Source organism: Podarcis gaigeae, assembly GCF_964106915.1.
Source record: "Podarcis gaigeae genome assembly, chromosome: 1".
NCBI classification, from domain to species: Eukaryota; Metazoa; Chordata; class Lepidosauria; order Squamata; family Lacertidae; genus Podarcis; species Podarcis gaigeae.
The window spans coordinates 8,925,659-8,941,341 of record NC_139678.1 but is presented as its reverse complement, the minus strand read 5'-3'; the positions used below and the strand labels follow the sequence as shown (position 1 = coordinate 8,941,341).

General features: G+C 44.7%; 1 protein-coding gene across 2 annotated transcripts; it reads right to left on the bottom strand.

Annotated features, from left to right (window-relative positions):
• Positions 1 to 306: 306 nt before the first annotated feature.
• SIX6 (SIX homeobox 6) lies at positions 307 to 15,406 on the bottom strand. Of its 2 annotated transcripts, none has more exons than XM_083738270.1 (2): positions 14,728 to 15,406; positions 307 to 1,530 (listed from the first exon to the last, which is right to left on the bottom strand). In XM_083738270.1, exons 1-2 carry the CDS (start codon positions 15,297 to 15,299, stop codon positions 1,353 to 1,355), a joined length of 750 nt encoding a protein of 249 aa, XP_083594396.1. In that variant the 5' UTR covers positions 15,300 to 15,406; the 3' UTR covers positions 307 to 1,352. The 2 variants fall into 2 exon arrangements, with proteins under 2 accessions (XP_083594396.1, XP_083594397.1); XM_083738271.1 differs by having other exon boundaries at positions 14,787 to 15,406.
• Positions 15,407 to 15,683: the final 277 nt, after the last annotated feature.

Sequence of the window (15,683 nt, the reverse complement as noted above, 5' to 3'; positions counted from 1 at the left end):
TTGCAATGCAGTTAATAAAATAGCTACTCCTAAGTCTGGATAGGATAGACTGCTGCCTTGTTCTCTCTTCCAAGGCCCAAAGATTTTCCTGACTTTTGTCTTCTTGTACCGAAACGCTCCCTTCTCTCTCCCCACCCTCCTTCCTTTGGCTCGGTTTGTCTCTCAAAACTGCTTTACTCCAAGACCGTAAAACCTCCTTGGTGCTGAATCCACAAGCGCAATAAGGGGCCTTCTCTTTTTTGCGCATCAACGAAAATGAATAAGCGTGGATAGAATGGGCCGACTCTGGTTTTCTGGAAATCACGCTTGGTTTTAAATTCACTTCTTTTCTTTTAAATCCACATCCAGGTGCTCGCTGTGGACCTTGTTTAGACCCCAGATCCATGCAAACAAAGCGCTTCCAACTCTTCTCCTGGTTTAAAAAGCGTTTTAAGTCAAGGACGGGAAAGAAAGAATCTCAGTTTCTCTCACCTATTATTTTATTACACTGGAATTGTTCGTTTCTTGGTCTGTTTGTTGTGATTTGGCTGCCCCCTCCCCCTACAATCCCTGGTCCTGCTGCACATGCTCCACGGGGAGAAAAAGGAAATTAAATCACCAGCGCACGCAGGCATCAAGCCTCAAACAATAATTATAATAATAATATTAATAATAATTAATAATAGCAATTATGATAATCAAATAAAACAATCTACCCACAGAGCAATTCTTTAAATAAGTCAATAAACATTATATAGAATATTTATATTTATATTTATATATATGTATATGTATAAAAAAAACTTTTAAAAATAAAAGCGAGCTAACAAACCAAACCAAACAAACAACCTCGGTAAAACAACCACCAGCAACTTTTCAGCTGGAAATCCCCAAAGGGAGGAATTAGGATTTGCGGCAGGCGACGGAGCTGCAATTTCTATCCTCCTCCCTCTAGGTTTGGCGTCTCTCTTTCTCCCTCTCCGCGTGTGTGTGTGACTTTTGAGGCATCTTTACAGCAGATCCTGGCTGAAGGATGGAAGGCGACGAAGATGCCGCTGGGAGGACAAGCGTCAGCGGAGTCTCTCCGAGCGTTTTCGCGTCCTGCTTTTCAGACGGGCTGGACGGTCCTTGGAGACTCCGGCTGCTCCGCAGGCCCGCCACCAGCCGTCGGGCCCGGGATTGCGGACAAGGCAAAGCGGCGCAGGAAGCCGTGAAGGCGGGCAAGGCAGACAGACAGGCACTGGCTGGCGAGGAGTGCTTGGCTGGAGGCGCAGGCGGCTGTGCCACCGCTGCTGCTGCTTCTGCGCCCTCGGCTCTCCCGCGCGCCCGGCCGCCGTGTCCGTCCTTCCTCCTCCTGCTCTCCTCCTTCCTTCTCACAGATCACATTCGCTGTCGCTGGAAGTGATGGAGATGGCCGAGGAGGCGGCGGCTTTGCTGGACAGGCTGGCGGCGGGGCTGGCGGCGGCGCCCAGGAGGGGTTCTCCGGCGCTCTCCTCCTCCGACGGCAGCGACCGCCCTGCGCCTTGCGACGACAAGACTTGCTGCTGGAGCCTGCGGCGGGAGAAGCGAGAGGTAGCCGTCACTTTGGGGAGGCAGCGGAAATAATCAAGGGCTGCCCCCTCCCTCCTTCCGGAACACCCCCACCTCTGTCTCCGGGCCCACCCACTGCACCCCCGATGCCCATCCCTGAGCCACCTAGACAGGGGTCCTCAGCACCAAGACGCAGCCTCCTGCTTCCGGGCAATGTGCATTCATATTTCTACAGGGGCGAGGAACAATGCTGGCCCTCCACCTTTGGGCTAAGGACGGCCAGTGAGCGCCACACACTTGTTTTCTAAATTTGTTGTTGTTTTCTGGTGGTGCATATTTAATCCAGCCAGATGGGCTTGGGCAGGGTATAAATAATAAAATTATTATCATTATTATTAAGGCAGTAATACATTTGGATATATAATGCTTTCTGCATTTAGGTATGAACTGCACTCCATCGATTCTCTCAAAATTTCTAAAAATTTCCCAAGGAGATTCACAATCTATATGATGATGGTGATAGTGATGATGATGATGATGATGATGATGTTCCCAACTAAATCCTACTCAGAACAGATCCACTGAACACAATGGACATGTTCATTATTTGCAGTGGATCTACTCTGAGTCGGGTTAACACGGGACACAATCCATTATGTTTGTTATTATTGTCAAAATACAGCCATAAGTAAAACAATGACACAATGATTTTTTTTTAAATTAAATGATTGCAATAGACTATAGCAATAACACACACCCCTAGCAGACCATATTAATGAGAACCCCTGTCTCTTTGGCAGAGATGAACACACCTCTTTCCCTTTGTGCTCACTCATTATTATTCTTCACACCTTGAGCAGCCCAAGGTCTCACCTACATCACAGCCTATACTTTCCTCTAGAAATCTGTGGTGTGGCTGCATTTGGAAAACGGTACGTTTCAAAGCACAAACCAAAGTGTTGGTGCTGACCTTTAAAGCCTTAAACAGCCTGGGTCCAGTATACCTGAAGGAGTGTCTCCACCCCCATCGTCCAGCCTGGACACTGAGGTCCAGCTGCGAGGGTCTTCCACTGGTTCGCTCACTGGAAGAAGTGAAGGGAACCAGACAGAAGGCCTTCTCAGTAGTGGTGCCCTCCCTGTAGAATGCCCTCCCATCAGATGTCAAGAAGATAAAGAACTACACAACTTTTAGAAGACATCTGAAGGCAGCCTTGTATCAGGAAGTTTTTAATGTATGATGTTTTAAATATGCTGTAAGTTGCCCAGAGTAGCTGGGGAAACCTGGCCAGATGGGTGGGGTATAAATATTATTTATTTATTTAGAGTTTTGGTCACTTCATCTCAAAAAAGTAATTGCAGAGCAGAGGAGCCAACTCCTAGGGGCTGATGTCCCTTTGCCCCCCCCCCCCAATAAAATATGTGAGGGGACTGGGCCCCCCAAAGTTAATGGACATTGCCATTCAAATGTTGTGCATGTGCCATGTCATGTGATCGATTTATGTGGGGCAGGGCTTACCTGGCACCCCAATATTTTATTCAAGTTGGCACCCCTGTTGCAGAGCTGGAAAGGGTAACGGGATTGAGGGGATGGGACAACTTGCCTATTGGGAAAGAGTTCAACATTTGGGACTTCTCAGATCAGAGAAAAGACTAGTAAAAGGCAAGAAGTGTATAAAATTTATGCATGGCATTTCAGAAAAACTGAGATGTCCAATGAAGGTGAATGCTAGAAGATTCAGGACAGAAAAAAGAAAGGGATTCTCCACACAGCGCAGTTAAACTATGGAATCTGCACTGCACAAAGTGGCAGTGATGTTCACTAACTTTTATGGCTTTAAAATACGTAATCTCCTCTAATAATGCTACCAGTTGCTTCAAGTCTTGATGCCTCTGTTCTGCGTCCACTGCTGGATGCAGTATGCCTCTAAAGTAAATAGTAGCAGTAGTAATAATAATAATAATAATAATAATTTATTTATACCCCGCTCATCTGGCTGGGTTTCCCTAGCCACTCTGGGCAGCTTCCAACAGGATATTAAAGGTAAAGGTAAAGGACCCCTGACAGTTAAGTCCAGTCGCGAACGACTCTGGGTTTGCGGCGCTCATCTCGCTTTACTGGCCGAGGGAGCCGGCGTACGGCTTCCGGGTCATGTGGCCAGCGTGACTAAGCCGCTTCTGGCAAACCAGAGCAGCACACGGAAACACCGTTTACCTTCCTGCCAGAGCGGTACCTATTTATCTACTTGCACTTTGATGTGCTTTCGAACTGCTAGGTTGGCAGGAGCAGGGACCGAGCAACGGGAGCTCACCCCGTCGCGGGGATTCAAACCACCCACCTTCTGATCGGCAAGCCTAAGGCTCAGTAGTTTACACCACAGAGCCACCCACGTCCCAACAGAATATTAAAAAGACAATAAAACATCAAAAACTTCCCTAACAGGGCTGCCTTCAGATGTCTTCTGAAAGTCAGATAGCTGTTTTTTCCCTTGACATTGGATGGGAGGGCGTTCCACAGGGCGGGTGCCACCACCGAGAAGGCCCTCTGCCTGGTTCCCTGTAACTTAGCTTCTCGCAGTGAGGGAACCGCCAGAAGGGCCTCGGAGCTGGATCTCAGTGTCCAGGCTGAATTGCACTGTTGCACTATGGTCTTGTTGGTGGGCAGAGACATCTGATAGGCTACTGCAGAGGCATCTGATAGGCATCTGATAGGCTACTGTGAGAACGGGATGTGGACTGGATGCACCACTTGGCTCTTCTAATGTTGTTTGCACCCCTGTACTAACCCTACAGTCCTCTTTGTCTTATCAAAAGGTGGAAACACAATCATATGCTCTGCCACTGTCTCCGGAATTGCAACCTACCACTTCTCCAGCTCTTAGCTATTCTGATTCTGTTAGCCAAAAACACACACCATAGCAGTCGTGTTTGCATCATCAGACACCATGCTTCTCCATGCCTGCATGGAGAGGGCAATGAAGAAGAAGAGGAGGAGGAGGAGTTTGGATTTGATATCCCGCTTTATCACTACCCGAAGGAGTCTCAAAGTGGCTAACAATCTCCTTTCCCTTCCTCTCCCACAACAAACACTCTGTGAGGTGAGTGGGGCTGAGAGAGAAGTGTGACTGGCCCAAGGTCACCCAGCAGCTGCATGTGGAGGAGCGGGGAAGCGAACCCAGTTCACCAGATTACGAGACTACCGCTCTTAACCACTACACCACACTGGCTCTCAGTGAACGAGGACAGGGGTCAGCAAACTTTTCCAGCAAGTGGCTGGTTCACTGTCCCTCAGCCCTTGTGGGGGGGCAGACTGTATTTTGAAAAAAATAAGAATGAATTCATTCCTATGCCCCACAAATATCCCAGAGATGCATTTTAAATAAAAGCACACATTCTACTCATGTAAAACATGCTGATTCCCGGACCGTCCGCAGGCCGGATTTAGAAGGCGATTGGGCCAGATCCGGCCCCTGGGCCTTAGTTTGCCTACCCATGAACTAGGACTTCCCAGCTGCTCTCAGCACATTGCATGGTGTAGGGATCTCATATCCATACAGGGAGAGTGGTTCTCTGATTTCGCAAAAGCCCAGGCAGACTTAAGAACTAATAAATCATTTTAATGAGCCACAAGAACACAGAAATAGCTGGACCAGGACAAAGGCCCTTCTAGCCCAACATTCTGTTTTCCCGATGGCCAACAAAGCTTACAATCGGGACCTGAGTGCAATTGTGGGGAGGAAATTCCACAACTTTGGAGCTGCTGCAGAGAATGCTCTCTCCCAGAGCACCACCACTCAAACTTCTGTGGGCAGTGGAACTTCCAGTGGGGCCTTTTCTGCAGTGGCTCCCCATTTGTGGGATGATCTTCCCAGGGAGGTTTGGCCTGAGCCTTCATTATATACCTTTAGGTGCCAGGCAAAAATGTTCCTCTTTGACCAGGCCTTTGGTTGATTGACATCCAATACCCTTAAAAAATGTGTTGTGGAGGCGGGGGGTTATTGGGTTTCTCTTGTTTTTGTTTTTATTATGCATTTTATGTTTTTTATATTGTGGTTTTAACTTGAGATCTGCGGGCATAGGGCGGTATACAAATTTTAATAATAATAATAATAATAATAATAATAATAATAATAATAATACCAAGATGACTTGCTATGTTGATATTAATAAATGAGTGGGTTTGTAGGGAGGGAAGCAGTATTTCAGATATCTACATCATTTAGACCTTGACATCATCATCATCATCATCATCATCATCATCATTATTATTATTATTATTATTATTATTATTATTATTATTTTAGTATTTATACCCTGCCCATCTGGCTGGGTTTCCCCAGCCACTCTAATCATAGCATTACTGTATGATCAATAACAAATGATACACCTACCCTCCATGAATTTGTCTAATGCTCTTTTAAAGCATATTCTCTGTGCCTTGTGTCAATGAGTTCCACAGATTAATTATGCACTGCATAAAGAAGTACTGCCTTTCGTATTCCCAGTGGGGTGGCTTGGCCATAGAGTTTAGAAAGGTACACAACAATGATGTGACCATATCCCCGCACCCCACCCCCCAGCTTAAAAAAAGACTTTCACTTTAACCATGTCACTTTAACCAAGCCACTCTGTTCCCTATTATTTCAATGCATGCTATTTCCCCAAAGGACAAAAGCTTATCTTGGAATCTGTACCCTTTGTCATTCATTGGAAGGTGAGAGAAGGCAAAAGCTTACTTAAAGATGTAATTTTCCTGTTCACCCACTCAGCTACTGCAAAGGAAATTTAAAAAAAATCCTTACAACTAACAGTGTAAGACACATTTTGCCTCCTCAGAAATCACTCTGTCTTTCCTTTATGGTGGGGGAAGCTGATGCCCTCCAGGTGGTATTGGACTACAAGTCCCATCATCCCTGACCATTGGCAGGGGATGACAGGAGTCTGGGAATATACGGAGGGCCACAGACTAGCCAACCCTGCCCTAAAAATTTGCCTTCCTTTGGATTTCTGAGCACAATTCAAAGTGATGGTGCTGACCTTTAAAGCCCTAAACGGCCTCGGTCCAGTATATCTGAAGGAGCATCTCTACCCCCATCGTTCTGCCCGGACACTGAGGTCCAACGCCGAGGGCCTTCTGGCGGTTCCCTCCCTGTGAGAAGTGAGGTTACAGGGAACCAGGCAGAGGGCCTTCACGGTGGTGGGACCCTCCCTGTTGAACACCCTCCCTTCAGATGTCAAGGAGATAAAGAATTACACAACCTTTAGAAGACATCTGAAGGCAGCCTTGTATAGGGAAGCTTTTAATGTTTGATGTATTACGGTATTTTAATTTTTTTTTGGAAGCCACCCAGAGTGGCTGGGGAAGCCCAGCCAGATGGGCAGGGTATAAATAATAAATAATAAATTATTATTATTATTATTATTATTATTATTATTATTATTATTGTTATTTTGTTTCTTCATGAACCTGCTTCAATCAGAGATTATAGAGGTATAAAGAAATGAGTATGCCCAACATTGGACCTATCAGCAGGGCTTTTTCGGCTGTGGCCCCAATCTGGTGGAACGCTCTGTCACAAGAGACTAGGGCCCTGCGGGACTTGACATCTTTCCGCAGGGCCTGCAAGACAGAGCTGTTCCACCAGGCCTTTGGTCAGGGCGCAGCCTGACCCTCTCCTTTGGTAATCCTCACAGAACTCTAGCCCAATGGTTGCCATTAATTTGATTCTGAATTGATTTTGGAATGAATTGATTTCAGAATGTATTTCAATTAAATGATTATGATTGTATGTAAACTGTGTTATTTTTATTGTTGTTAGCTGCTCTGAGCCCAGCTTTGGCTGGGGAGGGTGGGATATAAATAAAATTATTATTATTATTATTATTATTATTATTATTATTATTATTAGCAACATCATATCAGCTTCAAGGCTCCTAAGCACTGTTTTCTGTTACAGCCATGTTTGCCAAATTCAGCTAGGTCCTATTGGCTCCCAACTCCATCCATCTTATCCACTTGTTAACCACCTAATCTGAAGCTGCAGTAGCCAGTGTCTTACACTTCCCCATCAACTATCCTAGCCAAGGCCACTTCCACAATTTAAAATGGCCAGTCATAGAATGACTTCACGTGCATGTACAAATAACTTCAGCGTAACTTTGGTGCAGGGATGTGGGTGGCGCTGTGGGTTAAATCATAGAGCCTAGGACCTGCCGATCAGAAGGTCGGCGGTTCGAATCCCCGCGACGGGGTGAGCTCCCATTGCTCAGTCGCAGCTCCTGCCAACCTAGCTGTTCGAAAGATAAATAGGTACCGCTCTGGCGGGAAGGTAAATGCCATTTCCGTGTGCTGCTCTGGTTCGCCAGAAGCTGCTTAGTCATGCTGGCCACATGACCCGGAAGCTGTACGCCGGCTCCCTCGGCCAATAAAGCGAGATGAGCGCCGCAACCCCAGAGTCGGTCACAACTGTACCTAATGGTCAGGGGTCCCTTTACCTTTACCTTAACTTTGGTGCAGGGTTCCACGGGTTTCAAACCATCTCCCTAGGGAACCCTAAGACACTCTGGAAATTTGTCAGAGGTCCTCAGTGAAAGGTTCAGGAACGACAGACAAGCCAGTTGATTCCTGCATCGGCAGGGGGTTGGACTAGATGACTCCCCCCCCCCCCCGTCCCTTGCAATTCTACAATTCTAAGCTTCCCTGAAAGAGCATTACCAATTCCTCCCTTTAATGCACAGCCAAAGAAAAGGGTTGTGTGCCTTCTGCAACAGTCGGTCACATTGCACAGGGGATCTTTCTGCAATGGCCAGGGGTTCACTGACAACTGCACACAGGTTCCTCAGCAGACAGATCAGGGTGGAAATTCCTCCTGAATGCGGGAAGTTTGAGAAATACGTTGGTATAGCTCAAGGGGGTATTTATCCTGCTTTAGGGGCTAGGGGGTGTGGCAGGTCAACTGGAACCAGTTCTGACTCTTCCTCATTCTGCGAACTTTGCTAATTCACCACGCCTACATTTGCAGCCACTGCAAGGTTTTAAAACTCTTGCCAACTGATCCACTCATGCAGTTTTAATTTAGCCATTTGTGCATTTAAATTATATTTCCCTAATTCCAAATTGTATTATTTTCAACATTAATATATATCCGTAATATTCTGGATGAAGTTTCTTTTCAAGAATGCATTTCTCAGATTATTTCAGATTCTGTAAATGCGATTATTTCTACTGTTATTTTCCTTGCAATGCTATGTTATATGATACCGCCAACTTATACACCCAGACCTTGTAAATTACATTTTATTTGGCCCCCATTTTGTTTTCATTGGGAGTAATTGTTTTCATTTGTGTAATAACCCATACAATTTGGAGGTGATATTCAAACATAAATCAAAGGCCTTTTATATATATATATATATATATATATATATATATATATATATATATATCCATATATATCCATATATATATATATATACACACACATATATATATATATGGATCCATATATATATATATGAATCCATATATATATGAATTCATATATATATGAATCCATATATATATATGGATTCATTTCAGTTTCTGAACTTTTCAGTAGGGAAGGGTTGCAGGGTTGAGTGATGTTCAAAGGGTCTGCTAGAGCAGTTATTGTCAGACACAACAGAAGTCCACAACAAATGTTCTCAACACATAATGCTTTTTTGTAGTTCTACCTTGAACATGTCTGCAAAAAGTACAAAAGGGGCAATGTATCGTTCAAAGTAGAGCAGCAAAAAAGGCGAAATCAATGTATTTTGAGAAGATTTTTAGTGGGTTTTTTGTTCTGTTCTGCCTCACAATAGATGCTGTAGTATTATCGACATGGATGAAGTCATCACACATGCAGCTTTTTTAATATAAAAAAGCAAAGGTACACACACCTAGCACATGGACCCAGTTAACAATAGTCACTCTCTGGGTAGAATCGGCATGGAAGACCAGTTCAAGGCAGAAATACTTCCAAGCACATGTGGAACACATCCTACAGAATAGCATCTAGGAACATATTTAAGATTGTATTGTTTTCCACTCCTCTCTTTTTAAAGAATCACATTTCTAAAATTAAACCTGCCTCGGGCAAACATGGGTGTTACAGAGCTGAAATAAAATACATCTGTGAAATATTGCAACTTCTTGATATATGCTATTTTACTGTTATTAGTGTTGTTATTCTATCATCATCATCCCTTCACCTCTTTATGTAGCCAGGCTCATTGTTACGGCTGACTACATCTCTTAGAACAAAGAACCGAAGAACTCTGTTAATCTAAGCACCGAGGGTTAAGCCTCGTCTATAGAAACGGCTCCTTTTAGCTACCAAACCTAAGACAAATACATTCATGGGTGACGAACCAATAATTTGTCATCGAAGCAGCAGTTTCTATTTCTGCAAACTATAGTGCGTAATAGTAATTTTAAACATACCTGCTTTCAAGCAACTTTTAGCAGAAATATATCTTGGATCACTTATTGGAGGCGGCTGTGGTCCCCACAAGTGTTTCAAAACATTGTTTCTCTCCCCCCCCCCCGCCGCCGCCCCCAGTTCCAATAAATTTAACCACACTTGCACTACAATGGGGAGGAAATGCAGTTTCTGCAGATCGCACTATGGATTGGAATCACCTCCTCTCCAGTAGTTTAAGGAATGTCCTACAAACTGATTTCCACCATGGATAGTTTAGAACCAAAAACAGTGTGTTTTTCACTGGATTCATTATTTGTATTTATTGTATAAATGGAACATCCACTCCCAAGTACACCGGGTTTCAAATTTTGTTTTTGTAATATGATATTTTCTTGTGTGCTATTGCTCCGCCCTTATTTTATAAACATTTATGAAATAAAGAGTCAATACTGTTTAAAAATGACACATCCACAAAAATACAGAACAAAGAAGAGTATTTTCTGAACAAAGCTTTCAAGGATGTTAAGATTAGAACCAATTTTAGCTCTGAGCAATCCAGAGTAGATTTGGAAAATGCTTTTTAGAAACAAACAGCAGGGCCGTTTTTAAACACAGCCTGCTAAATGTTCTGCTTTTTCTCTTGTAGCCTTTCTCTCTGTTGAAATATCCGCAACCCACTTGAAATAAAAGTCCTTTAGTTTCCAGTTTTGCTGCATTGGCTCTTGTCGGCCTGCCTGAATTTAAGAATCTCTTTACAGCTGCAATCCCGTGTGCACCTGAGCTCAGAAAGATTTACTTCCAAGTAAACATGCATGGGGATTATAGCTGCATGCATATTGCAAAACTCTCTTCTTCATTGGTTATAACTGAGGAATAGATTCAAGAATGTATACTTCGACTGGATCGCAAAAACAGCTTGTCCCCAGCAATTTCCCCCCTCTCTGTCTTTCTGTCTCTCTCATTGCAAGTTATTTATACATTGGTGTGCATCGCCCTCACATTTAAAGTTTGTAAGATGGAAGCCTATCTATGTTTACTCAGAAATCAGTCCCGCAGCACAGGATTTACTCCTAGGTAAGCCTGTATGGGATTGTTCTGTTAGGCGGATTCACAGACTTAAGCCGAAAGAATCCTATTGGATTTAAGCCGAAAGAATCCTACTGAAGTCCGTGGTTTACATTCAAGCACTTTGGCACAATGGAATCGTAAACACGCCTCCTGCAAAATATAGGTCATTCGTGCTAATTAGTGCACCTAATTGTCATCAGAAATCCTTTCCCATTCTAAGCTAGGCTTCTTCTTCTTCTTCTATTTACTTTCCCTATTTATTCCTAACATCAAGCCCCCCATCTAGTCCTTAAACCAGCTCCCTGTTGGGCTAAATAAAAGTCCTACGCTTAAATGGCAACATTGAGCATCTTTTTAAAATTATGGGCTGTATCCAAACCGTAACCCTAGAGAGGGATAAAGGATAATGGTGAAGGGAAGCTGATGTGAATTTCATAGGAATGGCATGTACCTTAAAATATGCATGAATCACAACTGAATATTTAAAACAAAAAAAAATCCTTCCAGTAGCACCTTAAAGACCAACTAAGTCAGTTCTTGGTATGAGCTTTCGTGTGCATGCACACTTCTTCAGATACAGTGTGCATGCACACTTCTTCAGATACACTTCTTCAGTGTATTTGAAGAAGTGTGCATGCACACGAAAGCTCATACCAAGAACTAACTTAGCTGGTCTTTAAGGTGCTACTGGAAGGAATTTTTTTTGTTTTGACTATGGCAGACCAACACGGCTACCTATCTGTAACTGGAACTGAATATTTGACAGGTTCAATCCCTCTGCCGACTGCCATGGTAAAGAGGCTTTAAGAACCATATCTTTTAAGATACCATCGTGTTGAATTCTGTTGGAAGTGGCTCTTGCTGCAGTTGAATACGGGCATTTACTACTGTTGTGTCTTTGCACTGAAACACAGCAGTGTGTCTACGTCTTTTTACAAATTGGATTTAGAAAATGGATGGACGAACGGACAGCTGCTTAAAAGGAGAATGGTATAGCCATACCACATACTTCTCAATAGGAGAAGTATTTTGCTCACTTTGCTCCCGAGTTGCTCCTGGTTTTAAATTAAAAGTGCTTGCTCGTGGTTGATTGCATTTAGAGACTGATTCGAAACTCATTACTCAAAGTAAGCCATTTTTAAAAAATCATTTAAGTGTGGTCCCGTGTCCCTGTACACTTGGGAATATCTTCTTTCGAGTTAAAGGGGACTTACTTCTTATAAACATGATTTTAAGGTAGCTACACGTGCATTTAGGACTGGCGAGCAATCAGCTTGATCCACTGAAATGCTTGTTTTAAATGAGCCATTAACGAGGTTATGCACCAGAGAGCATTAACAGTATTAGAAATATCCATCTGTATAGATGGGTATCAGCAAGCATGGCATAATGGTATTAAATGATAACCCCCGGTAGTGAAATAGATATTGTATTTTAAGATATGCTTATTTTAAACCCATCAGCTGGTCTCTACCTATGCATACATACAGGCAATGCATTTTTCCTTTAGTCAAGCAGAGATGATGTGCTGGATAGTCAAAGGAAATTAAAAGAAAAATGAAAGCCAAAACTTTAATTGTAGATGAATTGTTAGAGGAGATAACAATAGTAAAAAATAGATTTTAAAATAGAAAGAAAACACTATATCCTATGTCATGTACTGTACCTGCTTTCTTTCCTTCTTTAATTTTAATTCTTTGAAGAATCATTTTGCAGTTCTCCAAACCTGCCTAGTTTCCTTCCCTTCCAAAAAGATGTTTCATAAATTAATTTCCAAAAAGATGTCCCATACATTAATTAAACTGCAGAATGCAACAGTCTCAACAGCAGTACACCTTTACAGATACAGGGACGCTGCAGAAAAGTAAGCAGATGTAATTGCCCGGCTGATCCTCAACATACTTACTTGGAAGTAAAATGACATTTCTGCATCTCATATCTCCCTGGCCTCAAGTTTTTTTTACAACTCCCCACCCAACTATGTACCAGCAACTCAGGATAATGCTTTGTGCGTCTGATGAAGTGGACTGTTGCTCTAGGAAGCTTATGCCACAATTAATTAGTTTTTTCTTGGAGGTCCCACAACGCTGCAGCGTTGCTTATTCTGCAAAAGGCGATCAAGGCTGCTCATCTGGAAATCGGTTACATGAAATCTGGTTTCTAAATAGCAGCCCGCCCTGCTGATATCAATGTGGCTTGATCCTAAATTGGTAATTTAATACTTGTTTTGCAGCTCATTTCCCAGCTCCGGGCTTAGGATCCGGGTGGACAAAAGAAGCTCACATTCTTACTTGTCTCCTCCCACAATCCCACTCTGTGGGAAATTCGAGCAGGGGAAAGTACAACCCTAAACGCAAGCCTCACTGAACTCAGTATGACTTACTTCTGAGTAAAGGTGCATAAAACTGTACTGCAAATTTCCACCAAAGTCTCTTTCCTCTTTGTTTTTTTTTTTTTTAAACATTTTTTATTGCTTTTTTAAAGATACAGAAATACAGAAAAAAGAATAAAGAGTGGTTATATGAAAGATAAATATAAATAACAAATTTCCATATTCTTTTTCCATCTAACCTATAGGACTTCCTCACATCCTCCGAACCCTGCGTTCTCTGTCTTATAAAGCATCAGCAATTTGTTAACTTATTTCAAGACTTATTGTAACTTCCATTTTATCATGTTCCCTATTTTCAATTTTACTGTCACTCAATTCTTATATGCTTTGTATTAAACACAATAAAGTTGTTTCATTATTTTACCTCTAAATTCTTGTGTCTTAATTTTCATTTCATTAACTTACATTTGCTGAAGCTAGTATTTCCTGAAAGGTGCATTTTTTAACATTCATACAGCTTATAGTGTTTTTTCAAATAGTCCTTAAACTTTTCCCAGTCCTCCCAAAGTCTCTTTCCTCTTTGGACTGAATTGGGAAGGTGAGATTAGCGAGGACCTGCTCCAAAGTGAATGCAAAGACGGCCGTGGAATAGGGAGATTTTGAACACATTTTACATATGCGGTCTTCAGGCACTTTAAGGCGGAGTTTAAAAACCCGCATCTGTTTCAACGGATCAGATTCACACGAACGGCTTCCCGGATTCCCCCCTACGAATTCAGATCCAATTCAACTTACTTTAAAAAGGGGGGGATTATTGTGCAGTGCTTTAAGCTTAATGGGTCCTATTCTGGAAACCTGAACATGAATTTTCGCCTGAATATCCTCCTCCTGCCTACGTTAGCAGCTATCTCGATTCGGTCGTAAAAGCGAATACCCAAAGACTGAAAACAAAGCTAACCGAGTGAATCTGACGCAGGCCGGGGAAAGAGAGCAGCAGGATTCGCACCCTCGCCTCCCCGCTACTTGGAAGCGGAGACGGTCGCTGCAAAGGGGATTCCAAGCGGACGCTAGTCCGCTTTGAGGCCCCTGGGCATGGAACAACTAAGCCAATAAAATGGGGTGAGGACGTGTGGGCACAAGAAGGAGAAATCGCCAGGCGAGGGGGGCGGAATAAGAGGACCATCTCCTTTTCCTACAGTGCCAGCAGCGCAACTGGAACTCAATCTTCGTATCTGTGTTTGGAGAACTCGTGAGTGCGCGCAAGAGTCTAGGAAGGGTATGAGTGTATCTATAGCGGCGCGGTCGCCATCCCACCAGCCACCCTCCCCCGAGATCTTCCTCCTCCTCCTCGGTCCATCCCCGCCGTGCGCTACCGACCTGTTCTTGGCGGCGGCGGCCCTGTCCCTTTGCCTGCGGTTTTTGAACCAGTTGCCCACCTGCGTGGGGGTGAGTCCGGTGGCTTGGGCCAGCTCTCGCTTTTTGCTGGGGTTTGGGTAAGGGTCCTGCAGGTACCACTCTCGCAGCAGGTGCCGCGTGCGCTCCTTGAAGCAGTGCGTCTTCTGCTCGCCGTCCCAGATGGTGCGCGGCAGCGGGAACTTCTTGCGCACGCGGTACTTGTCCACCGGCCCCAGCGGGCGGCCGCGCAGCTTCTCGGCCTCCTGGTAATGCGCCTCGAGCCACAGCGCCTGCAGCTTGGCGTGCGACTCCTTGGGGAACTTGTGGTTCTCCAGGATGTGGTACAGCTCGCGGTAGTTGCCGGCGTGGAAGGCCACGATGGCGCGCGCGCGCAGCACCGACTCGTTGCGGTTGAGAGCCTCGCAAGCCGCCGGCGCCACCGGCAACGACCACAGGAAGCGCCCCAGGCGCTCCACGTCGCCGCTCTCCTCCAGGGTCTCGCACACCCCGGCCACTTGCTGAGGGCTGAAGTTGAGGATGGGCAGCTGGAACATGGAGGCGGCCGGCGAGGGGGCCAGGGCAGACGAGAGGGATGGCTGGGCTGCTGGCTACCACGCTTCCTCCGGGTCACCTCTTGCGCGCAATCCGCGGGGAACGCCGAATCTAGGCGCCTCTTCTCCGCGCCTCGGGCTGGGCTGCCTCTACCGCGGGTCCAGGCGCCTCGTCCCTTAGTTATGGGGCTGCAGGGTTGCAGCGACTCTTCCACGCGTCGGAAGCGACTCCCAGAGCCTCGCCTCTCCAAACAGCGGCGCTTGTTTGGGCAGAGGCCACGCTTCTTCGCTTTTCTCCTGGGTTCAGAAAGCCAGCGCTCTCTCTCTGTCTTCAGCCCTCCAGATAAGGGGTAAAAATCATCTCTCTCTCTTACCCTTCCCGTCCCC

Coding starts and splice junctions, on each gene's coding strand:
- SIX6 (XM_083738270.1), bottom strand. CDS start 15,299: ATGTTCCAGCTGCCCATCCTCAACTTCAGCCCTCAGCAAGTGGCCGGG. Junction 1,531..14,727: donor GCCGCCGCCGCCAAGAACAG/GTCGGTAGCGCA, acceptor CTCCCGCCGCAG/GCTCCAGCAGCAAGTCTTGT.